The 27,053-nt window shown below is 39.1% G+C and overlaps 1 protein-coding gene across 1 annotated transcript in view; it reads right to left on the reverse strand.

The window, feature by feature from the left end:
• Positions 1–439: 439 nt before the first annotated feature.
• LGR5 (leucine rich repeat containing G protein-coupled receptor 5) overlaps positions 440–27,053 on the reverse strand; it is a 91,860-nt gene continuing 65,246 nt past the window's right edge. Inside the window, exons 5-18 of the mRNA XM_086471744.1 lie at positions 25,676–25,891; positions 22,865–22,936; positions 20,196–20,264; positions 17,102–17,173; positions 16,207–16,278; positions 16,031–16,099; positions 15,805–15,876; positions 12,826–12,891; positions 12,541–12,612; positions 11,574–11,645; positions 9,624–9,749; positions 4,476–4,621; positions 3,394–3,477; positions 440–1,530 (exon numbers count right to left, since the gene is read on the reverse strand). Of these exons, the coding sequence (XP_086327870.1) occupies positions 440–1,530; positions 3,394–3,477; positions 4,476–4,621; positions 9,624–9,749; positions 11,574–11,645; positions 12,541–12,612; positions 12,826–12,891; positions 15,805–15,876; positions 16,031–16,099; positions 16,207–16,278; positions 17,102–17,173; positions 20,196–20,264; positions 22,865–22,936; positions 25,676–25,891 (2,299 nt within the window). The remainder of the gene's footprint in view (positions 1,531–3,393; positions 3,478–4,475; positions 4,622–9,623; positions 9,750–11,573; positions 11,646–12,540; positions 12,613–12,825; positions 12,892–15,804; positions 15,877–16,030; positions 16,100–16,206; positions 16,279–17,101; positions 17,174–20,195; positions 20,265–22,864; positions 22,937–25,675; positions 25,892–27,053) is intronic.

The following is a 27,053-nucleotide window of genomic DNA, read 5'->3' on the forward strand; positions in this document are numbered from 1 at the left end:
AAAAACAATCATGGCACTGAAAAAAACCTGTTATTAAACCGAAATTACAATAAACAGGAAAAAAAAAACCCAACCCCTGAAAACAAACTGTATCAGATAATGCTTTGAAAAAATATCTTACCAATTTAACGTGCTGTATTTGTGCTCTTGACCAACTGATGCCCTTTCTGAGCAGTGCTACTTTAAAAGAGAGCAGCTAATAGAACTGCACAAACTGCAGCAGCTTTCAGTTTCTCTCTTCATCCCAGCATTTTGGAAGCAGGCTGAGAAGGCTCAAGTATTGGATATTCAGCCTGCTGCAAGTTTTGCCATTGTCTGTTTTCTGATGTGTGTAACAACAGTTCAGAGGTGCTCTCTAGCTTGTACACACACAGAGCCATACTTCCTTTCGGGATTAAAAATTTTGTAAACATAGATATTTTCTGTACTGCCACTGAAACTAGCGACATGAAACAAATGCGACTGATGAGAGATTGCAGCTTTCTGTCATTTGATAAGACGATGTCATTAGTGAATTGCTGGTAGGCATATCATATGATATGCTGGCACTTGTGAAGGTTACCAATGCTTGTGTTGAGTCACAAGATTGTTTTTCTATGTCTTCTGAATTCACAGAGATCAGACTAGCATGTTTTGACCTCCTCCATAACAAAGTTTGCTTTCGCAGACTTCCCAAGTCCTCCTTAAAGTGTGGATTGAAAAGTATATAAAGGAGTGGGTTTAGACATGCAGGCAGTGGGACAATCACTAGCAGTATTGACTTAATCACCTCTGGGCTGATAAAGGTGAGGTTTAGTAAGGAGGAGAAAGATAAGAATGCCACAGGGCAATAAAGAATGCAATTAGTGAAAAGTAGCAAGGCTATATGTTTGACCATAGAGCAATCCCAAATGTTGTCTAGTTCTCCCTTTTCTAAACTACAGTAGAGCTTTGTATAAGCAATAGTCATTACCAGAAAACACAGGGAGTTCAGCAACACCAGTGCCACCATGTAGCCCATCGCAGTGGGTTCTCCAAATGGTAGTGGTAAACAAAGCGGAGAAACCCCATACTCGCTCCCAGTAAGGAGTGGTATCGCTGCAATGATTAGTGCCAACATAAAACAAAAGAAAATGGCAATTTTTACACTAGCAATGGAGGATTTTGTCTCAAACTTTGTAGCATGCTTTACAGAGAATGCACGTTCAAGTGCAGCCAGGGTAAGGAGGAAAATGGAAGTCTCTGAAGCAAAAATGGAGAGAAGGCCAGTTATTTGGCAACCAACTCCACTTTCCCACTGTGCTCCGTACTGAGCAAAGCTACCAAAAGTTGATGCATCCACGCTAGCCAGTACTCCGCTGGCCAGACCCATCAAGGCATTTACAACAGCTATTAAACCGATCAAAAGTTTTACAGAAGACATGTACAGTGGAGATCTGAAAACTGTAGCAGACACCAGTGCATTGCAAATGAAGGTCAAACCCACTATGGTCCACACTCCAATTCTGATCAGCCAGCTACCAAACAGATGGTCACATGGTTTGAAGGGACCTGAAATGACAAAATAAAAAGGGCAAGGGAAACCCATGTAAACTAAAAAATAATTTTGTGCCTTCTAAGACATTAAATTTCATGCTTCTTGCATGTTCTTAGCACGGCCAAGCAGTAAGTTTCCTTTGGATTAATCCAAGACCTTGACAACACACTGCTAAGTGCATGTTGCATGTTGCCTTACTGGTGCACTGAGTCTCTGTTCCTCAACCCGAATAGTCTATGGGTTTCTTTTTGTGCCTAGCAGTACAAGCGTACTGTTGAATGTCCAATCTGTAGTTTCAAGAAATGCTGTGATGTTTGTCAGTGTGTGAAAAAAAAGCTGAAAAAGATACCTCTCACTAAACTAGGACAGGTTGCTAACCAGTCCTAGTGAAGTGTGATGTAATGGATATGGACAAATGTTCTTTGGCTACCTTATAACATGTCATGACACAGTCCGAGAAAATTGAGGCTGTCTTTGCATTTGGAAGTGCTGCCTTTTTTGGAGAGGATTCTGATGATCTGTGGCTGAAGTCACACAGAATCACACAGAATCAGAGAATGTTTGGGACTGGAAGGGACCTCAAAAGCTCATCCAGTCCAACCGCCCTGCCAGGGCAGGACCACCTAGAGTAGGTCACACAGGAACACGTCCAGGCGGGTCTTGAATGTCTCCAGAGAAGGAGACTCCACAATCTCTCTGGGCAGCCTGTTCCTGCTCTGTATTCTCATAGAATTGAGATGCATATGCTGTGTGGTTGAAGCTGAATGCTCTGCACTCTGAGAAACATTATTTATCTTGGTACGAGCCAGCTGTGAAAGCAAGTCCTTCACAGTGGTCTGTACTTCTCCAGGAAGACACAAACCCGGCAGCTGAGATGCATTCCATATGACTACAGCTGGGGCACCAATCAGGCATAAGTGTCTATTGTGTCAGTTTGCAAGTTGTTCTAAGACACCGTTTGAAAGATCAGCATGGAAGCTCAATTTTCTCTTGGGTCTGGTGATCACTTACCTTGAAGACAGTGATGTTTTCCTGAACTCAGCAGTTATATTTAGGCCACAGGAGACTATGCGATGGCCAAATAGTTCCAAATTACTTGTCTTCCTGCCTTTTCTATTCCTCTCTACATAACTTTTAAAGTTTATTATTATTTGCTGTTACAAACCAGAATCTTCGCTTGGAATGAATGCTGAAGTACTAGTCGTCACTTGGGATTTTTTTTGTTCATGTTTCACAATGAAAGAACGGCTAGGGAAAATGATGAATGAAGCAAACAAAACTTATGACCATGGCTCTTAACACTAGAAGAGACCTTCCAAAGACATGTTTCTTTCCTTGCCTTAAAGAAAACTTTCAGTGGAATTGGTGGCCTGTAGCTTTGCAATTCCATCAATGTATTTCTTTCTCCTTTCTGCCACATTGCGAAGCCAGGGATGCACCACCATTCTACAAAGAAGATGACAGTGATGGCTTTGTGATGGATGGTGTGCCTCAGTATGGTAGTGTTTGGTATTTCCTAGACGTTGAACTAAACTGTGTTGTTCAAGAAGCTCAAGCGTAGAATAACTCAGTGAAGTTCAGAAGAATTACTTTAGCTTTGCTAAAGACTGAGCGAGCAAAAATTCTGCTCCCCTTTATCATCTGTGTCTTGGTAGAACAGAGTCTTTGCTCTCTCATTCCCTTGATAAGGGGATCAATTCCTGTGAAAAGGAGCATGGTGTGAGGATCTGCTTGAGGACTGGTTAAAACTTTTGTTACACTCAAATTAATCGAAACGATCATGTTACTGTCCTAGTATCAAATTCAGAGTTTGTTCTGCATATAGAATATCCAGGTAATACTGTGCTTGGATTCCTATCTGTCTGGCAATTTCATACCTGGAGAAGGTGAGCATTGCACTGAATGATGAGCTTTCAAATCTTCTTCAAAGTCAAGAAAAAAATCTTCAAAGTCACGCTCATCTGCAGGGGAGAAAATACCCAGATGCGATACTGCAATTTTCAGGAAAACTTTTAGTACAAATTGCAAACATGTCTGTGGCATTTAAGGCCTGGTCTTGTCCCTTTGCCTGCCAAACTGTGAGCAGAAGCAGAAGTATGCCTGCTTAGTTTTGAATTACTGTACCCAAGATTATTTAAACAGTTGGCACAATCACTTCTCTGAAAATAATTGCTTACAGGTACATTCTCTATTACCTAATTTTCAGTGTGATGACTGCCTAGGAAAGAGTTTAAAATACAAATTCTGCTGTTGTGCCAGACTACTATGAATTACCACAAGTTTTTCTGTGTTTCTTATGTCATTGCTGTACCATGTATTTTTGGCTCTGTTCTTGCTGGGGCTAGCCCTGAACTCTGAGACTTTCTGGATCCAGAAGCGGAGATAGCACAGAAAGCAGCAGGATGGTATAACACGTACGTGTGCACCTACGTAACAGGTCAAGTAACAGACCTTGTGCTGAAGAGGAAGAAAAATACAGTAGTCTTCTGTTTTGGAGTGCAGGTGCACTCTCTGCTAGCCAGGAAGTGCTAGGAAAAAATAGCAGCAGCTATGCCGAATTAGCCACATAAGCTCTGTGACTCATCCTGAAGCATGTGGACAGCAGGAGAATCAAGGATGCGCTGCTGCTTCCAAGGCTGGCAAGAAACTGGATCTTTGCTGGCCTGGTCTTGTATGGGGTTCCATACTAGCACCACTTCCCTGTCTCTCACATAAAGGGAAAACTTAACTTCCACATTATTATAGTCATTATTTGGATGGAATGATGAGTGAGTGAGATTTTTTTGAAAGTCAGACCTGAAAAAATGAGTTTGCTAACCATAAGAATGCTTGAGTAACATATTATCGGGCAAGAGAGAGGGAGAGGCTGCCTCTGTGTCTGTAAGAGTTTTGGATTTGTTTAACATCACAGGCTGCTCACAGCCTTCAGGTAGACTTAAAAGCCAAAGATGATGATTACCTTGAATTTGTAAGAACCCAGCATCCTTCCTGTGAAAATCATCAACGCTGCTATTCTCATCTTTGTTCCATTGGCTGGAGATTTTGTAGTGGCTCTCACAAGCTCCAAAGGCACAGCACTGATAAGCATAAGGCATCTCCATGACCCTGCAGAAGAATAAGGAAGCATGCCATGATACTGGTTTAGCACCGGAGTTACTGGATTGTACTGCTGCTCTACCCTTAGCACAAAGGAACTTGTTTAAACAACCATGACTGAAAGTAAAAGTATGTATGGGTAAAAATCAGCCATGATAATACAAAATGAGTACTCAAATAAAATTCCGCATCAGAAATGCAGATGATTTATGGACAAATTTTAGTGAAGGCACAATGAAGTTTTCATTGGGTTTTGGATTTTCATGGGAGATACGGAAATGGGTGATACGTGCCTTACCATTGACTGAATGTTACACTTACAGCTGTATTTTCTATTTTATGATTTTGAAAGATATTACAGTGTAACTCAACAGTTGCTCCATGTTACTTTCTTAACAGTTTCTTTTGAAAAAGCAGATCCAAAGATCATAACTGCATCTTCCTGTCTAACCGGCAAAACCAACACATCACTTCCCAAAGGGAATTTCTCCAGTTTTGGGAGTATGAGAACTTTTGGAATTCAAACTTTATCCACGTCTTTCCACATCCAACTCTTTTCACAGTAAAATGGCAAAAAGGAGATTGTCTTTGGTGCACAGATCGAGAAAGCAGTGTTCTAAACCAAAAGGTGAATGAATCAGAAAGGCACTGTGTGTGAGAACAGACGTCATCGAGGAAAAGTTTTTACTTTATTAATCATCTTAGAAATGACGACGGTCATTGCAGGACACCAGATGCTCATTCCTAACTCTTTAAAGATCATTGGTATTCCTAACATATAACTGAGTATAGATCAGTGAGTTTCAATGATTTTGAGGGTTTCTTTTGTCAGAAAATGGCTCATTTCCCCTATGTTTTGAATTTGATTCTTTTGGGGATGTGCAAATTCTGGGGCAGCATGGAAGAGCTACGTATTTTCAGGTTTTATAGACTACTTCTTTTATTCCTTAGATATATTTTATGCTTTGGAAGCAGAGATTTCATTTGCGCAGTTTGCCAATAGTACATAGTAAACACAATCACCTTAATTCCAAAAGCCCAATAAACCAAAAAATTCAAAGATAAAGAGGTGATTAGAAGTTATTCTGACTTAAAAGGAATAAAATAGAACTAGGTTCTACTATCAGATTACTTTCAACAGGTTAATAATGTAAATTAACATAATGAGCGTTCCAAGCAACCTCTAACCCCCTGGGAAATCTGCAAAGAAATCAGTCTGAATCAGGCCTGGTGCCAACAGGACTTAAACTTGCGCGCTAGCCAAAAGCTTGGTACAAAGGGGAACAAATGGAACCCAAAGCTCTAAAGTGATTTTTAAATTAGTGCATTTTGGGCCATTTAGATTCTATATACTTATAATTTCTGTTGGAAATTAGCAACAATAATCTGTACCCTTGTAACCAATACAAAAAGCTACATAAGGTATTTTTAAGGTACTCCAACAAAAGTACAAGATAACCAAGATATAACTATCAAGCAACTTCATGCCAGCAGATTTAAATATTTAATTTCTAACTCATTTCTGTGCATGCCACCTTTTAAAATAAGAATATTATCTCAGTTAAGCATTTTGGAACACATTTCCCAGCAGGCCTTCTTAAATAAACTATTACTAAACCCATAGACTACTAGACTAACCCATAGCTAGGCACCTGGGCTAAAGCCAAACCGAACCCCCAACTAGAAATACCCGTCTTCTGAAAAAGATCCCCACAAACAACCAAAAAAACTTACAAAAAGAAACACTGACAGTTCTGCAAGGGGATCACTGCAACTTGTGGCTTCAGACCTTTTGGAAGACATTGATACAGCTGGGGAAATGAACAGCTAGGGGGTATTAGGCTCAAGTGACTAACAGAAATATATTCTCTGGTTATTCAAACAGCTCTGTGTGATCAGTGATGACAGATTTCCAGATGCTGTTGCGCTTCTAACAGCCTGCTGGCCGTCATACACTGGAAATGTGGCTCTATCACACTGTACTGGTCCACTACTTTGACGAAGTAGCCAAAAAAACCCCACCACTTTTTTTAAAGAGCAAGACTCCCTTTTCTTATCCTCTCTGTATGTCTTTCTAGCATCACTTCTTAAACCTGAACAGTTTTTGTGTTGGCTGTTTTTTGTTTTTTTTTCTCCCCCCCTGCGTTACTAGGTTATACATATAGGCCTCAAACTGGCAAACGCTTCTGAATCTGTGTGCAAAACATAATTGCACAGAATGACTGGGACCCAGAACATGGAGGACAAAACACACTTCGCAATGCAGAGAAATTAGTATCAGCTCTTCTTGGTGACACGAATTTCTCTCTTGCAAAAGCTACAGCCATACTTCCAAAAGGAAGCAGTCCTTTTTATGGCTGGCCTTTATTTGATGTAGGTGATTAGTTTTTGACTTTGTCAAATTAAACTCTTTTAGAAACACTGGCTGAATTTATTTTTATATACTGCCTATCTTACTGATGATATCTGTATCCTTGATAATCTTTCTTCTGCAGCAATGAATGCCTCTTTTTTTTTTTTTTTTTCTGTTAGATTAAACTGCAGAGAACACAAGGTCATTTTCCACCTCACAAAGGTGTGGGGTTGATGGTGAATGCGAAGGCACAGTTACGATGAATGGAGCAAATCACTGAGTTCTTTACAGCGCTGAATCAAAGCATCAGATAAAGAAGGAAGGAGTGGCTGGCAGCTGGGCTTTACTTCCTCAAAGCTTGCCATAGCAGGCTGGGTTCAGCTCTGTAGAGTGTTCTCATGCCATTGCTGAAGGTGGGGCAGAGGATGCTCAGCTCTTTGATGTGTCTGTGTATTGAACAGCAACGACCCATTCAGATGAGCAGGAAGCTTTTATACTGGAATTTCTCTTTAATGTTGTAAGCAGTGTCTAGTTCCAACAATTACAAAAGGTGAAATTTCATTTTGTTTTAGATTTTCGTTCAAGTTTGGTGCTTCATGCATTATCCGTGCAGTGATCCTGTGTGAAGTCCTGGCCTCATTTTGATTTATGGTAAAAGTCCTGCACACTCCAGGTCAGGATTTTACCCTATTCTCTCCTGACTGGATATAAATTGTTCTTACAGATGTTAATCAGCTCTAAATCTATTAATCATACTTTTTATACCTTTTTTTAAGACTTAAGCTACTGCCTGACATATCCTTGTTAACTACTTACCCAGGCTAAATACACTGTAGTTGTATTTCAGCAATGTACGTAATTTTACTGGTGGAAAAATCATATCATTTTGATAAAAGAAGTAAAAAATCTTAGTTATACATAGTTCAGTTGAATAGTGGATTATTCCAGGACTACTGCAGCACCTGTTATGCCTCTAGCCCATGGTATATGCATCACTATATATTTGCTGTGTTGGAGTAATCCATTTTCTTGTGTTTACATTCTTCTAAAGAACCTTCAGGTATTTTAGAGTTGCCACCTGCCCCAACATGTGGGCAAAGACAGTAAGAGCAGAAAAATTATGGCAGAAGCTCAGCCTCAACCATTCATGATTTCTTACGGTACTTGCTTCTTGACCTCTGAGACCCATCTCAAGGTCTCTAGTGTAAGAGAGGTGTAAGGCCTCTAGAACTTTGAATGTTTATGTTATAAAGTAGTTTCATACACTGTCCTGAAGTCACTGACTAATCTCCCTGTGACAAACTACAAATATGGGGTTTATAAAGACTTTTAAGGCATTGCTTCCTAACCTTGGAACCATTTTTTGCAGCTCTTCTCTCAGTTTATATTAGAATCATAGAATAGTTCGGGTTGGAAGTGACCTTTAAAGGTCATCTAGTCCAACCCCCCCTGCAGTGAGCAGGGACATCTTCGGCCAGATCAGGTTGTTCAGAGCCCCATCCAACCTGGCCTTGAATGTTTCCAGGGATGGGGCTTCTACAACCTTTACGGGCAGCCTGTTAACAGGCTGTCATAGAATTGTTCCAGTGTGGATCCCTCCAGTGCTGTATGCAGAGCTTTAGTCAGTGCCACACTTGTACTCATGACTCCATTATTGATAACACTCCAGTCCTTTTAGTTAGTTGTAACATCTCCTTGAGTTGTCTGCCTGCTAAGACTCATGGGACTTTTCCAGTGCAAAAGGCAAATCTAGTGAAGACATAAGGGTGGAGTCCCCATCCTTGGAGATATTCCAAAGCTGTCTGGTCACTGGGCAACTGGCCCCAGATCCCGCTTGAGCAGCGGAGTTTGGATAAGGTGATCTCCAGAGGTCCCTTCCAACCTCAACCATTCTGTGATTCTGTAACTATGTGCACACTGTTTAATTGTTTCAAATTTTATGATATCAAATGTTTTACAGTAAAAAGTGGAAAAAACATATCTTGCACTTGGCATCCTCTAATTAAAATATGAAAATCAAGGGAGTGTTAGGAGACACTCCCAAATACCCTAGTCAGAGGTAAAACTCTCTTTACTGTGATTTCTCTGTGGTCATCCAGTGACTGGCAAATCTGCAAATGATCTCTAGAGAACATTTCCTTCCTGTATCACAGAGCATCCAGCAGAAAATTACTAGCATCAAAATGTTTTAGTAATAATAGCAAAGTATAATCTGAATCTTAATCAAAAGATTACAGAAAAAACATGTTCAAACAAAAGAGGTCAAATATTTTGGAACTTCAGGAGTATATTCTTCCCTTGATATTTGCTGTGTTCTCATTAAATATAATGGAAGCTCTGTAAGCACAATCCAGTAGAAGCAGCACATATCACTAAGCTGCTAGCAATATTGTTTTAACAGCTTTTGAAACGTATCACCAGGAAGCAGATGTGGGCTGTATTAAGCAAGTACTGGGGTTAGTATTTCAAAACCCTCCATAGTTTCTTCAGTTAAAAGTGAGCATAATAAAAGAAGTCTATCATTTTTATCATATTTGCTTTAGTTTTAATAGCACAGATCAAAGACTGACAATACGAAGTAACATGCGTTACACACTGACACACCTTCCATTGCACATGAACACAAATGTGGCTTATTAGTTTTAATGATATACTCACTTGAGCTCTGGAAAATTTTCAGATGATATCAAACTTTGTAGGGCATGATTTCCTGTTAATTTTAAGTGAGTTAAACCATGTAGCCCCGTCACAGGAAAAGAGGACAAAAGGTTGGATGACACATCCCTGCATAACAGCAAATAAAAATCAGCTTACGGGTTTTCATTTTTTTCCTTCAGCACTAGAAATGTCACGTTGGAAAAACAGGTTAAACTTTTCTAACTCAATCGAAAATGACTGCATCAAACAGAGGCCCCAGACAGCAGAGCAAAGCTGCAGCACCACTCAGGGGTATGCACCTATGTGCCTAAGCAGAAAGCTAAAATGAATATCTAGCAGTTAGCTAAGTCTCTCTTGCCAGATTTTGACTCCAAACGTTCATAGTTCCAGTTTTGAGACTAGTAGATGAATTTAAGATCTCTTCATTAGATTGTTTGAATTAAAGGGATCCAGTACCAGAACAGCTTCCCACAGTTTAAAAGATTCGGCTGCCCTGAAAGCTCCACAGGGAGCAGGTCAGGTGTACGGGGAAGGTGTGGGTTTCAGGGTAGGACAGGTCTGGGCTGGAGCAGATGAAGGTGACAGTTCTACGATGAGGTTTGTCTGAGGAGCTGAGGGAAGACCATGCAGATTAACACAGATATGTAACTCGAGGAAAGTAAAACAGGTGAACGAAAAAGTGCCAGTGATCAAGGAGATATGATAAAGTAATCAAAGAGGGGGAAGTCCAGAGGTATTCTGTTCTCTATTTCTCCCTCTCTTCCATTTATTCTACAAATCTTTTCAATCCTCTTCACAATTATCTACACTGCAATACTTAACATGGTCAACAGTCAAGAAGGAGGACGAAGGGGAGACTGATGCTGCCAAAATGCTTTTATGCCCAAGGCTGTAAAGCAAAGTTCCCGTCTCTTGGCCTATCTACTGAGACCTGAGGGCTAGACATAAAATAAAGTATGTTGACGGACTGGTCTTTTACCTATCTGGTTTAGTGTGTGTCCTCTTGCTCACAACATAGTTAAATACTGAAGGTGAATTTCTGGTCCTACTGCAATAGCAAAAATGCTCAGTGACTTCAGTCAGACCAGGGTTACAGACCAGCATTTCAGGAAACACTGGTACACTGCATTACTGTGTGTCTGTGTTAAAGGGCTTTTTTCTTTAACCCTCTCAGACTGGTCTATGCTATTGACTAAAGCTACAGTTTATTGCTCACCTCACAAAGCAGGAAAGTTCTGAGGAGGGCCCCAAAAGGGATGTCATAGACAACATTGTCTTTATGGACATTTTTCAGTGCACCATTCAGAGGGGAGGCTTTGCACATCGACAGAAATGAACACTCCTTTTCAAATTTAGGTTTCCCAGCAGCTACTGGATTATCTGTGAGCAAATGTCTTTGTAACAACCAAGCAGCAGGATGACTCCACAGGATTTTTTTTTCATGGCTTCCCCATACACCCATCACCTCAGGGATTCACCTTAAAGAAGCGTCACAATAACAGTGGGAAGCAGGAAAAAGTAAGGACTGAGGAGTGCTTGAAAAATTACTCCATCAAATGAGGAATGATGAAATAAAGATATGTACTAGAAAATGTCTTACTCAATTTTTAACCCAATCCCTTAGTCCTGAAACACAACAAACAGGAAACATTCCTCACTGCTACAAGAGACTAAACTGCTAACAAATTGAATGAAGAAAGGCAGATGCCCTGATATTCTTCATGGAGCCCAAATCACTCCGATTACACAGTATCGTTTGCAGCTTTGCCATTATACCTATGGGAACTGGCGAAGTACAAGCAAGCAGGTGTTTAGATCCGGATTCAACAGACCAGAAGACTAGAATAGAGAAAGCCTCAGTTTCCACTAGGGCACCAAGTTATTAAATTTTTGTATGCTCTTGCAAGAAAAATGTGAAAATTTGAATGTAAAAGATATACAAATACTTACAGTTTGATCAGAGATGGTAAAGAGGAGAAGGCATTGGGGTGAATAATTTTAATTTTGTTCCAAGCTAAATCCCTACAAGAAAAGTGAGTGGAAAATTACATACCCGCTGAGTGAATATGGAAGTTTTCATACACTTGATTAGGAGGCCTAAATATAAAAAAGGTATTAATTACATGCAAATATTTTCAATAAGCTTCTGCATATCTCATAGTGCAAGATCTTTTTTCCATTTAGAGTTACGTTAGTCAGTTAATGGTGTTAGTTATTAAACTGACAACTTTCTTAAAAGGTCTTAATGCCTTCTATAGCCTGAGGCAGTTATTTTCAGTCTGCTTCAGAGCCTTCTAAGGCAGCAAAAAGAAGGGTGAGTTATATGGACTACTTCTAAGAGGTCCTCATGATATAACTAAGAACAGCAAATCCATTGTCAATAGTCTTAACTTCCTAATCTCAATCTTCACCACCCCTGAAAAATCAAAAAGACCGAAAGCAACTCAAAAAAATTTATGGGTTAGATCCTGCAAAAACTTACAACCATGAGTAATTTCTTGCAAAATTACTCTGATAGCACACGTGTGTCTGTGAAAACTAGAAACTCACACATGACTGGACTCTATTTCTTTAGACACTGTTCTGTATAAAAAGACTTCAGGCTCCCTAGACCTGATTATTATGTGAACCTGCCAACAGATATCAGCTCTGGCTCAGTATCTCTCTTCACCTCCATCAGAAAAGTTTAGAAATAACACCTTTTCCTTTTATAGCTGTAAGTTTACATCTTTGAATTCATTGCTGCAGATGCTAAACTTCACAACATTTGTTCTCCTTTCACAGTTATGACCTAATGAATGAAAGATCAAAGTGAGGAAAAACAGAAACACGGATGTTTTGCGGCATATAGTGAGCAGACAGTATATACCCCATATTTTTGAGAACCTGGGTGAATGGCTGTTAGGGCTGTACTCACAGAGACCGAAGAGCAACCAGCTGCCGAAATGTGTCTGCTTTGATTTCACTGATTTCATTGTGATGCAAGTCACTGAAACAGCAATAAGAATCTCTTCAGTTTCAAAGGCACTCAGAGGACACTTCAGGGTGTTTTAGATTGTGTTTATGATCCACTTCAGTACAGTGTAAGGTTATGTATTCGGGATATGCCAAATTGACCAGCAATAACCAAGTTAATGATGCTCAAACACATTCATATATAGATGCTTCTTTTTAGGCTTTTTTAGGGTAGTTTGATGCTTACATTTTTTGGAGTTTTTTACATGCAGTAAAACACGGTAAGTTCTCCAGCAGGTTATAAGACAGATCCCTGTAATACAAAAGAAGAGAAAAGATTAACATCAAAGTAACGTTACAAGAAAAAGATCTTTCATTGCCTACCTTCATGCTCCATTTAAAATAACTTGGTTTTATCCACACTCACAGAATAGAAATGTGCAATCTCACTTATCATCTCTCATCTGTCAGATTTTGATTTCTAGCTGAGAAGGAGAGAGGAGGGGAAAAGGGAAGATGTATTAACTCCATATCCTACATTTGCAAATTCCTTGCATTGTCTGAAGGTTTCCTGCCTTAAGTGTAGACTTCTGCTGAGTGTTTTACAGTAACGATATCGGCCATCTGCTTGTAGGGACAGAGTTCATATTCATCATGTTTTAATTCTGACAAATATTTAAACCATTTAAAATAATCTACTAAATATGTATACTTATATTTTTCCAGAGAAGGTCCTGTATTTTTCTGGTAATAATCACAATGGATTGTAATCAACTTTTCGTTCTACCCTTTTAATTAAGCACTATTGCCTCTGATCCTTAGACCATTATAACTGAGGGAAATGGTTAAAAAAAAATATTGGAACTAACTTTGAAATCAATCACTACATGGGGGTAAAAAAAACTTAAAAAGACTTGAGCCAAAACTCAACAAATTACAGAATAACTGAAACATCTGGACTGATTTATAGTATAATATAACTAATTTAAACCAAGCCCAGGCAATTTGCAGAAATTGGAGGGGGAAAAAAAAGGAACCAAACACCCACCTCCACCACCCAATAGTCTCATCCTAAATATACATGTTGCTCCGGGAAAACTGAATGGGAAATTTGCTAGTGAAGAGAATACAGGAAAAAAGCTTATGCCTATAATTAGGGAAAATGTCCTTTTCCACAGTTATCCAATATTATCACTTAAAAGACTAACCTCTTTTCACTCCTGTTTCAAATTCTTTAAAACTGGTTAATCTCCACCCATTTACCTCCTTGGTAAAATTTTATTGTCCCTGTTACTATTCCAACAGGGGCGTTTAGGCTATTCTATATGTGATTTGTGGAAGTGGTGCAAGTAATGACTGTGCATGTTTTTAAGGTATTCTACTCTGCCTTTGCTGTACATAAAGGCTACCATCAATATGTGCATATTTTTTGTTACAGCAGGGGAGACTATGGCCTCCATTTTTGTATTTTTCACAGGTACTCTGTGGTCCAAATCAGACATGACGGAGGAGAATTCAAGTGAGCTGGAGGCTTTTAGGCCAAGGTAAAAGACGTTTGGTATGTCTGGCGGACTATGGCTATTCTGTCACGCACAGACATGTGACTTAGGTCTCCTTAAAAGTATGTTATCAGCCTGAATTTTGTACATGCTGACACTCCCTCTTTACACATGGGGAGAAAAAAAACTAATAAAACTGAAACTCTTCTCCCCTCAGTTTCTGTTAGAGCTCCAGGAAATATTTTACTTGTTTATTTTTAAGGATTTTTTCCCACTTTGTTAATACATGAGATTCTTGGCAGCAGCAGAAGGCAAGTGGTTTTGGTTCCTGTGTTGACGTGCATACCCAGCTGTGCTGAGGGTAGCCTCCTGAGGACTGCTGGGGCCATATTCTCACATACACCTTTACTGCAGGTGCACAGACACCCAGGAAGCCTCTGTGTTCATTAACCCACATTTGGAAGTATTGGTGGCTAGGTAGGATGCACGAATTGTCTTTCAAAGCAGTGTTAGTGCTTACAGTGTTTGAGCATGTATCTGAGCCAGGAAGCCCCTTCAAGATTGCAGCTTCCAAGTAACTTGTGGGGTTCAACACACCGTTATACTTCATGGTACAGGTAAAACTGATGTGCAAACCTAAGTGTGGGCTTGGCAAGCTCGTTCCAGTCTCATGGGAACGGGGAAAGAGGAACTCTGAGTACGTGAAATTGCTGTTAAATTGGTTCCTCACCATTTTAAATATCAGCTCTGTTAATATAGGGTGATACTCAATAATAGAAAGTGTGAATTTCCAATGGACAGGCCCACTCTACTAGGAACTACACAATTTATTAATTACTATAGCACTTATTTGCCTTCTGTTTTGAGATTATTTATTGGTTTTGAATAATACAGGACATATTTAAACTTAAGTCTGTGTGCAGACTTTCTTCTGGCAACAGATTCTGTCTTTTATCATTCTGGAAATGATTATATTGGGTCCATCAACTAAAACCTAATTTTTTTCTGGAAATGTTCATGACATCCACACTGGTATTCAAATAATGTGTTATAATTAGTGCTATTTCAATGTTGGCCAGAGAGCTAATACCAAATACATTCCTAGTGATGTCATACATAGAGGAAAGTGCTGTTGGCTCATTCTCAAAGAAGCGGACACAATGATTACTTTCGTTAGTGATTAAGCAAACTCCAAGGAAATTTCCAAGCTACAATAATATTGGATATTTAGTATAAAAACTATGCTCCAACTATGCCAAGGAATAGCCTATTAAAATTTTAGTCAGCTACTTACGTCTAGTTGGAAAAGAAACTAAAAGAAGAGCATAACACGGACCCAAAACGGCAATCCTTACTTTATTTTCCATTCGCTTCACTGAATTATCTGCCTCAGTGAGGAAAAAAAACCCAGACTACTGTAGGAGAGATGGAATGAATGAAAATAAGGTAGTTCCGTTGTTTTTTTAAACAAAATCAAGAACCACTTTACCATTTCCTAAAAAAAAGCAAAGTAATTATCTTTTTCAGCGATGTATGGGAAATCCTGACTGATAAGCGGGTTGTGAACTTTTTGAGTAATGCGGGGGCCCGCTCCCTGAGCTGGATTCCTAAGAAGTAACATGATACACAGAAACAGCAGTTACTGGGTAATTTTGAAATCATAATGATTTCATTTGTCCATTAATCTCTTGCATTAATGTAATGTTAATAATCTTACTGAAACGTACAGCACTTGGAGATTAGGTAACTGGTCACAAGCTGATTTGGGGAGAGAAGTGATCTGTGCTCCTGTGAGTGTCCTGTTGAAAGTATTTATTAAAAAAAAAAAAAAAAGAGAAAAAAAAAGATGACTTTTTAAAGACCGCAAAACAAATATATTTTTTAGGACATTGTTTAGAATAAGTCAGTATCCAAAAAAATAAAGCAAAGCAAAAATACTTCTCCAGCACTTACAAACTCTCCAGACTTGTAGTCCCTGTCAGGTCAGGAAACTCTGTTATCTGTGAAGCACCATTTAAAGTCCTAGAATTTGAAAACATCATTTCAAGACAATTGTGGTGAGGGAAGTAGGGGACAACTCTAATATTGCAATATATAAAGACAATTAATATGAAAAAGTAAACACATACAGAGTCCTGAGTTCTGGTAAGTGTTGAAAAGCAGATTTTCCAACAAGCTGGATAGGGTTATCATAAAAATGTCTGCAAAAAGAGGATAAAAAGACATGAGAAATATTTTAAAAGATTCTAAATATATTACATGATTACACTATAAGCAAATGAGTAAACTCTCTATCATCAGCCACAGACTGTGCACCTCTGGTTGTAGCAGAGATGCACGTCTAGGCTTTTCTTACCCACTAAGGTATATCCATCAACCATACTTCACATTTTGAATATCCACGTAGTCATTGTTTTCTTGGTTTTAAAGCCAGAAGCCAGCCAACAAAATATTCCCTCTTTCTCCCAGGTTTGCAGAGATAGAAATCCAAACACGAAGAGCTTTGTTACAAATTTGAGACAAATCTAAGTTAGCAGGTTAGCAGGTGAAGAAGTCAGAACTTCACCAATTCAGAAGGTTCCCTTGCACTTTTGAAGTCATGCTGCTTTTGCTTACAGAATAATATTGCTCAAGATGAGTCACTATTTTTCTTACATGTATTTTACAATTTCTTATTTTGGGGTTTACCCATTAAATGCATTCTCATGTAAGCCCTTGGGAACTCAGACTGGAATCCGTCATGAGTAATTTTTGCTAGCTTCTGCATTGCCAGTAATTCAAAGAGACTTAGAAGAAATAGTTCAAATAAAAGGTCAAAGGCCAGAGACCACTACTTGCTTCCCTTAAGCAGGGCATGCAAACCGCTGTTCTTTCCATGAAGTTGGAAAGATATGAGCTCGTTTGCTTGTACAATGATGTGCTACACCGTACGCCCGCAAGAAGAGCTATTCGACAATTAGCCATAAATAATGACACGTAGTTACACGTTCTCTAAGAAGAAGAGTCATCAAAAAGATCACTTACATTGTAATAAGTGATGGATTACCCACAAATGCACGCTCAGGTATTGACTTGATGTTATTGCTATGAAATCCCCTATAAAAGGAAAAATGGTTTACACAGTGGGAAAAAAAAAAAAGTGAAGGCACAATCTGTACTCACAACGCACAGTAACTTGGTTTGGAATAAGAAAAGTGTCTGTATGTAAAAGTATGTCCTTGTTTTCTGCAATAAGACAGAACTGAAAAAAGCAAAAGAGAAGAAAAGCAATGAAACAGCTCGCATTCTGCACTTTTCTAAGGGAACAAATCCATTTAGACGAAGTAAACTGCAAAATGGCATTTTAAAATTCAGATACGCTCAGTAGGAAACTGCTTTGCAGCTGTATGTCAAGTGTCTATGAATCTATGTGTGTATGTATATAGATACAATGTAAATACATACACACACATATGAACTAATAACATTAATAGTTAAATATTACTAATTAAATAAATAACAATAAAATAGTATCTATATTTCCTCCTGTACTTGTAAAACCGCAACTATTCCTTTTGCTGGGATAATAATGGATTGCATAAGTTTATCAAGTAAACGATTTTATACCTTATACTGTAGTGTATTGAGCCTCCCACAACCACCTTTTTGTTGAAATATTTTAAATGTGGACATGAACAAACTATCCAATGTAGTTGTGCTTCCTGGATAGAGGGCCGAATCTTTGTCTCATCATTAATTATTGGATTTTATTCATATGAGTAATTCTCCATTGTGAAAAACAAAAGAAACAACTAAGATTTCAAAAGAACAATGATGATTTGTGTGGGAAACTCCCATTAGTTCAGTCGGGTATGAAAAAGGCTTCCCAGCTTAAATTTATGCATTTAGAAAGCCTCAAATTGTTCACTGATGCAAGTGCGTTTGGCCCACACTTGAACAGGTCCCACGTTATTGGTTTTACTTGTTTAGGCACTGTGCTACTGCTGATGAGCTACAGAGCATGGCTCTAAATCCCTCATTCTTTTGCATACAATAAAAATTGCATCCATGCAGATGCAGACTTTAAGCAATATGAGGATCCCATTTCATCTAGAAGTAGTAAACAAACTGGTTTTGTGTCTGTATTGAAGGGGATTCCTTGCACGGCAGAAAGGCTGAGGAGATGGCACGACTATTCCCAGGGCAGTATCCGGCCCCCTCATCACCATTCTGACTTGAGTCAGAGTGCAGGAGCAGCCCCATCATCAGCCAAGAGCAGGCTCCAATGCATTTATGCACAGAGCCTGAAGCACTTCTGAGCTGGCTGGAAGAGAGTGCGCTCACGGCTGCAGCCTGTGTCCTGGGACAATGTACCCAAGTGACACACCCTGTCTGAACCGAAGGCACTTTACAGCCTGTCAGTTCACATACTGAGCAAAAAAAGCAGTAAAATCTTTCTAGGTATAAAGACTGTATTAAGGCCACACTGGGAAAAATGCTTCTATAGGTGTCCTCAAAATCCAGTCTGGAAAACATTACGTATGCATTAACTTTGGGTAACAGCTATACCCACTTACTTTGGAGAGGTAATGACTCCTACCGCTGAGACCTCAAAGTGCAGGGCACCTGGGACAATGGTAGCATCAAACAGATACAGCCCTGACTCGCTGGCCACTTGCCAGCAGATCTCCAGCTCTCTGACTGGCTTCCTTGGATGCCTCCAAGCTGTAGACAAACAGCCATAGCCTGTGTTTTCAGTCCAGGCACAAACTCTGAGAGAGAAATGAGGTCCCACCCAGAAACACCCTTACTAAGGTTGCCCTGCAATGAGCCGAACCTCTGGGGGCCTCAGCTCCCACTTGGGTGAGAACAGCAGGGCATGCACAACCTTCTGGGAAGACGCCTCGTGCTTATGAGATCGGTTTCCAGGGCCCCAACAAAGCACCGAAGCACATGGTCTCATGGACTGTGATGGATTTGGGATGTCAGGTTGCAATTTCACAGTCCAAAGATTTCCCGCACCTAGGAGCTTATCTGAAACTGTAAGTTTGATACTTGGAGGTCCTACAGGGGCCAGTAAGTGATCTCAAGCACATCAGGTGCTTTGCTGGACTGGGCAAACTGCATTTACTGCAATCCTGGGTTATCTATGTTTGGCTACTGACTCCAGATGTCAGCAAAAAGGCAACCCTTTGAGGCCACTGGATTTCATACTGATTATTTTAGCCAACAGGTGACATAACAGCAGCTGAGAACAGTTGGGCTGAGACACTCATAGCCCCACTCCCTCCTCCAGAGCCGCACTCTGCCGACACTGGAGGTGCTGAGCTGGAGTCAACACCGCCTGGGGATCCCTGTTTTGGAAAAAATTGCAGGTAGCTACATAAAGCGGCTTCAAGATCAGTTTGTGATGTAGCAGGGGTATAAATGTGTCCAACTAGTATATGATTACCTTTTTTCTTTTTCAAAAATCTATGTGGGTGGTACCAGTAACATGGTAAATAATTCAAATGCAAAGAATTCTGAATATGTGCATTGATGTGTATGTTGTGTGTATGACATGAACATAATACCATTCATTTTTTTATAATTCAGCTCTTTCTTACAGTAAACTTGGTTGGTTTCTTTTAATTGTTGATTTTTTTAATGCAAACTATGTCTGTGCATCCAGAAGTGTTTTATCTAGAGCATTACAAAGGACTATTTATATTGAAAAGAAACTGCTTTGACTTAATGGAGGAGGAGGGAGGGAAGAAGATAAAGACATTTAAACCTGATGGACTAATAAGGGTGCCACACCTTCTTCTTCTTAGACTAGAAGGCTTAGACTAGATTGTTTGCAAAATCCAGCCATTGTATTTGGGACTCAAAGTGAATTAATTGTTTATTATTTACTGTATTCCAAGGATGAAGTTCCTGGAAAAAAACCACTTGCACAATGCAGTATAAAATTAAAAGTTGTCAGAACTTGAATGCTTTAAACTGGACGTTGAAAATGATGTCTGATGCATGTTGGCATGTTTATTAGTTTTTCCTAGGATATCAGTTTTTAAGGATTACTGATAAAATCACCAGCATTAAAAAAATAATCACACACTAGACAAAACATCCTCCTTCCTAATAGGAGCTCTGTACTTACAGTTCTTTTAGGTTTGTTAGTGTCCTGATAGCAGTGGGGAACTCGTCCAGACTGTTGTAATTTAAATCTCTGTGTGAAAATAGATTTTATTATTTATGTTAGGCACTGCATAACGGATAACATAGAATTGCTGGCATTTGTAATGAAATATCATCTTCCATGCACTGAAGAAATACACACAGCCAAAAGCCAAGAAATCCTCAAAAGTGTATGGATGTTTTCCAACAATCTCTATTTAGGGCACATTATCATTCCTATTTTTTACCAGCACCCTATTTTTAATTATATGTTAGCTATTCTGCAATAAAGAAAACGTAAGTGGATTCAGACACTACTAAAGGATTTGCTGTTTTGTAAATTGCCCATCCTTTTCATTACTTGGAAGTATTAATGGAGAAAAAAACCCTTTCAAACAGAATATTCAACAGCTTTGTATGCTGAGCTGCATTTTACATGGCTAATACATCTCACTATAAAGGTTTCATTTGCCTCTGACTCACTGCCTAGTTGTATTAGTCTTTTTTTTTTTTTTTTCCCACTGATGAAAAAAATCTCTAAAGAGGTATTTCCCAACGGTTAAGTGGTAAAAATAAGAGATACTGGAGTTTGGAGGGTAAAAATGATTGGGAAATATCTTCCTCTGGCTAAAACAAGTGAGAAAACATACAGTAAGTTCAACACTACCATTAACTGTACTGTTAACTTTAAGATTTGTCAATATTCATATGGAGAATGCTTCTAACCACAGAAATTGTAAAAATGGTAGTTTAGCTAGGGTAGTGACCCCTGCTTTAGGAACTGCTCACACCTCAACAGTAATTGGACTTTATTCTGGTAGGCTGAGTGGACTATAAGCCTGCTTCTGCCCTCAGCATGACATGTGCATCCTTCAGCATTCAGGAATCACCTGCGACTAAAATTGAGATCTGCCAGTTCACTGTGGTGCTCTCTGGCACTGCTTTGTGAAGAATATACTCTGAAAAACTTGAGCAAAAGCCTTTTGAAACAAAACACAAATCACAGTTTACAATAGATTGAAATTGAAATAGTATCAGGCTGAAGTAATGCAGGCAGGAAACTGCTGTCTGAACTCAACAAGGCTTTCCTTCCTGCTTGTAAATCTCTCTCTCTTGCTTATTGACAAAAAGAGATTACAGGCATGTATGGTTTGGTTTTGCCCTCCAGTGATATGTGATTTCCAGACCCATGCGTCGATGCAAACAAACGATCTTAAAGCTGGCGTCCATCATTTACACTGAGATCTCTTTAGATTATCTTGAAACTATCTGGAAACCGGTCTATACAGTATACAATTACTGTGCTTGAGGCAAGCGCTAAGTTCTCTTGTCGCAGTGGAGAGGCTGCACCTACACTTATTCCCAGGTTCCTGACTGTCCTCTGTGTTTTCATCTCCCTCATGCCAGGTGGCTGCGACTGGGTTTGCAATTACTTATTCCATTGTTCTGTTTTTCCCCATTTTTGACCGAGTGCCATGTGAATCTCACTTAAAAAAACAAAACAAACAATTACATTTTCCTTCTCCCTTTCCCGTCCCCCTTTCCGGTGCTACACTAAGGGACTTCCTCTCAACTCACAGCCGGCTAAAAGTCAAAATTGTAAAACTGCCTTCAGTGGCAAGGGATCAATGTAATCAAAAACAGTGATACAAAAAAAAAGCCCCTAATTTTGTATTTTCTGATCTTAATGAAACGTGAAAGTGGGCAGTACACAGTTCTGTGGATGAGAAAGCAAATAGGCACCTTTAGACTAGCATTACTGATGTTCAAAACTTTGTCTATTCATTCCCTTCTAACAGGCCTTTTAGCCTCTATCCTGGTTGGGTAAAATATCTAAAATCTCTGAAAATGATGCAGCTGACTGCGGCAGGTGCTGCGGGGAAGGACATGCAAAGTTTTACTGTCCCTGTAGCATTTTTGGTGTCTGTGGGATACTCCGGCAGACAACATCTTTATTTGACTAACTCTGTAGTGAAATACTTTGCGCTAACCCTCAGCACTGCGTTCCAGTTTGGTGTTTTTCTGTAGAACTATGTTTTTGTTAGAAAAAAAAAATAAATTAATTGGTCTGAACAGACTACAGTGAAAACGTAAGGAAATTCCAGTCCTTAACAGTGCTATTCTTTATCAGAGCTCTTTAAGGACAAAAACTTGGATAGAACTGAAACAGTCCTCTTCCCCCCTTGTAAAATACATGCATAATTTGGCTACCTGGAACTTTCCTTTTTTCTAGTGACAAAAAAATATAAAACCATCAAATTTTATAGCCTTCCTCTATGACAAGGCAGTTTGTTAATGTTAAAGCTTTTCATTGTGACAATTTATCAATCTGGCTTTATTGATTAAACAAGACAAATAAATAGTACTAGGCAAACATAACCGTTCATGAATGGCCACTTCTTTTTCAATGCTTAGTACAGTTTTCAACTGTCCTTCAAACAATTTATCAATTCACAATGCTTATTAAAAAGGCAAACTAATTTTATAGTCAAAAATAGGATTTGCTACATAGACTCATTGTAAACCATCACTTAGGTCCTGTAGCGATTAGGCAAGCCAAAAAACACATTTGGCTTTTAGGCTATTTTTATTCTTTCAGAATATTAATGAAAACACTCTAAAAAAAAGGAAACAAATAAGAGGTCAACTCACAAAGTCTCTAGGCTGTGGAGCCCATCAAAGCATTTCTTTCCCAGGGAGTAGATTCTATTGTTATGGAGATGTCTGCAGGGGAACATTAAGCACACAGTCAGGAAAGCACACTGCACACAGTGGACTTAAGCAAAACATTTTGATGGTTAAATCAAAAGAAACTTATTTTCAGGCATGCACTGATTATATGCAAGTCATGCTTTTGCAAGAGCATGTATAGGAGGCACCTCCACCGCCCTCCCCCCTTCCTCCTGATATCTTCCCACCCACGCAGGCTTCCATTTGGTTTCATGGAAGAGATTTGTTTTAAAACCACCTAGATTCCTTTAAAAGGGTATATCCTGGAGTGCCACGTTGGGGTTTGCGTATCGAATACTGGGAAATTGTAGAAATATTCTCAGTGGTGCTTATTTAACGTGCTGCCTTGAAAACCGTGTGTGAGGTGTAGATTTGGAAGATGTATATTCAGAAGGTGTTAGAGGGTATGGCACAGAACAGGAGCAGGTGAGGAGGTGGACAATACGGCAGACAGGAAAGGGGCATTAGGCTTGCAGAATGAAAGAAGACACAAAGCCACAGGACAAAAAATCATAGCTTCACTGAGATGAGTTAAATAACCAATCTTAAAAGTTCTGTAACTTGCCTTCCTTTGAAACTATAAAAACTAACAACTACTTCCTCAAATGTTTAGCAACTGAAAGCAATTTAGTTCTATATTTCAACCACACCCCCTGCACGGAGGCTCAGAGTGCTGCCTATTTTTAAGTCTTTTAGACTGACATGGAAAAACCCCACTCTGAGGGAAGCTCATTAATGTGAGTAGATACAACTTGGAGCCACTTCAGGTTGTTTTTTAAGAAAGGATGCCTTTTCTCAGCAGATTTTTCCCTTTATTTTATTCTTGACACTACAGGAGGGAAACTACAGGAGTGGCACTTTACAAGAAGGGCTGTGAATGAGGGGCTGCCAGGCACCTTCCCTTCAATGCTTCATTCTGCTCTGAAAATAAAGCGCAGAGGTTCTCTGAATGTTCTGCAGAACCTGCAGAAATTGAGTCTACCTGTTTGTAAAAGGCAGGGATTCTGATGGCAAAATGCAAATGTTCTGTGGGTTTTTCCTTTCCTAGGAAGAAACCTAACAAACTTTTTTTCTTTTTTTCAATGACTACACTGACCTTTAATGCTTTAGTTAGCATGAAAAGTGCCTCTCCAAATTCTAATTATGTTTGGATCTTTAATGACAGAGCTTCAAACCTGCTCCAATTGACCATGCATTTTTTGTACTGAGTTGAAAATTTGCCAGACTGTATAGAGTAGCAAACGAAACAAAGCAGAACCACACACAAAGATTTTGCTGAGCCAAAAATATCAGATGTTGCAGATCATGAGGAGTGATTCAATTATCAATCAATATGAAGCCCAGAAGATTAGAAATAAGCAAGGGAGATCTAAATTAAGGAAACTCAACTGAGCAGAAGCAATCAGGGCATGAAAAGAAATAATTTTCTCTGGCATTTCTTAACTGTCCTCTTATCACTATATTTCTGGTAGGGATCTAGAGAACAACGTTCGAGACAATCTCTTGTCTTTAGCATTACTGAGATGAGTCTAAAAGCTCAGTCAAATGACAAGTCCATTCACTCTTTAATGTGAATGGGATTGATAGTTAGTATAAACAGAAGGCAAAGACTTTGCAGCACAAGGCAGCTTTTAACCCCCATTTTTGGTGCCCTGTATGCTTGTTTAATATATTAGGCACTAGGTAGAGACAGTGGTTATAACTGTCAATAAAGAGCCCTTGCGTGTGCCACCTTCAATGCTTACACTGGGGCTAGAATATGCTAAAATATGCTAAGCATCTTACAGACTGTTTTCAGACAGCTTGTAAAGCTTGAATATATTATTCTCTCTCAAATAATTCAAACATTTTCCGAAGTATCCTGAAATAACTTCTCCACTTCATTTCTCCACCCAGTCTAGAATTTTTTCCACTTGGTACATTCCCAGAAGATAAAAAGCTGAAACCGCACTACACAGCCTACCTTCCAGATTTAGGTGCGAGCTACACACGTTTCCTTTACCTGAACTGGTATGCAAGCATAACAAAATACAAAACTACATATACTTTCTATGAAGGGAAATGCATACTTTTTCTACTGGATGGCATTCTTTCCAAGCCACCCAGAAAGCTTTCAGTTCATTTCCTGTTTCTAATCTTCCCTCATTCAGCTTTAGTCTTAGAGGGCACAGAATTCGTCTCTTCCTGTTTGTTCTGCTGACCAGATAGGGTGATTTTTTAATTCCCTTACATAGCTCTTCATTGAAGATGAAAACCTTCAAGCTCAATCAAAACAAGTGATTTAGCAAATGCTAGTTTAACTGTAGGAAGATGTAAAAATCTAATTCTCCAAGACAATTTGTTTAAATTTTGGTTTGTAGTACCTATACAATCCAGAAAACTTAATTTATATTTCAAAAAGAACATTTTCTGCAACAAACAAAATTGACCTCTGGGTAAAGGAATATCACTAAGCCTAGTGCACATGTAGAAGGGAAACCGCAGGTTTATAGCCCCAAGATACCAATTTAATATTAGGACCGTAAGACAAAACAGACAAACACTTAACCCATGTATATACCTATTACCTATCACTTGCCAACTGGGGAGAGACTAGGGGAATATCTAATTATTAAAGGTTGTCTCGAGCAACATCTAAATTAAACATTGCATCTTCAAGTAATTTATCACAAAGAGGTCTAAGCCCTGCAGAGAAGCTGAGATTGTGTCTAAAAAGCAATCAATAAAACTTACAGAACTACCAAACTAGAGAGGTTTCCAAAAGCATAGTCTGGTATGTAATGGATTTTATTCAGTGCCAATGTCATTGCCTGAAGCGCTGGTAAACTTCTAAAAGCTTGGACAGGAATTTCTGTCAAAGAATTATCGTCTAGCCACAGGTGTCTAAGGGAGACCAAGCCATTGAAGCAGTTGGGGGGCACATAGTTGATGTGGTTAGCATCCAGACGTCTAGAAGAAAAAGAAATAGAGAAAATTGACTCTGAGAAAAAAAACAGTAGACTTACACAATGGCTATCAGAAGTTATCACCAAGAACACAACCCCAAAATGATGAACATGGGTTGCCACATCCATTTTTCATTTGCTGGAGATTCTACATTTCCATCTTGCCTGCAGCCTCACCCCTGAGACCTCACATCATGTTTACAAATCTCGTCACCTGGCTGTCCAAAGACAGCTCTTCTTTGGAACCATCCACTCACTGAGAGCACACACCAATCATTTTTGACCAGAGCCTCTCTACAGACCAGGTATGAATCTGTTTCCTTTTCCAATTATTTGAATTTGAAAAGTATGGAATGAAAAAGTGCAAGAAACTCAGCCAGAGATTCTCTTTCAGAACCTATAAACCACTGAGCTGCAAGATGATTTGGGTTTCCATACGCTAGACATCCATTCTAAGAGCCAAAAATAAAACTAATTTCTTAGTCTCTGTTCCCATTATACCGTTAATAAACAAAACATTGTTTATTCCAACAATTCTAATAAGCACTGCAGTTCACATTTTTTAGTAGTGGAGCAAAATGTTTTTTAAACAGAGATTAGTGTTGCTAATGCGATGTATTATTTTAAAAAAGAAGTTATTAAATACACTTCACTTTCTAAAGAGCCAACAGAGGGAGCTCAACTGCACATTGGACCTCTTTGGAGTCTGCAGGTGATATCTTGCTCTCACACTTGTGTAAATAAGGATTAAATCTACTGAACCTTTTGCAGATGTGGCAATAGAAATATTATATCACATATTCATTGGCTTTTGCTTTTGCTCTGCTTTGCTTTCCCATTGTGATGCTTTCAGGGAAAGATTTATAAGTGTGATTCAGATTCCTGAAACTTCATGAAACATTCAGATGGTGATCTGTATTCTGATATACTTTTTCTGCTTTTAATGTGTTGTAGTGACTTGTACCTTGTTTAGAACATGAAAGCCATGCTCTAAAACTTTTCTTGAAGATGTCTGTACAGAGGAGTAATTAAGTGAATGGTCAAACAGAAATAAATTTAAATAGATGTTTGAAAACACTACAGAACAAACAGCCACACCCAGGGTACAAAGAAGTAACTCTGTGCAACCTAAATTTGGTCTATTTGAGAGAAATGCAATACTCTTT

This window comes from Leptosomus discolor, chromosome 1, assembly GCF_034619465.1.
Source record: "Leptosomus discolor isolate bLepDis1 chromosome 1, bLepDis1.hap2, whole genome shotgun sequence".
Classification (NCBI taxonomy): Eukaryota; Metazoa; Chordata; class Aves; order Leptosomiformes; family Leptosomidae; genus Leptosomus; species Leptosomus discolor.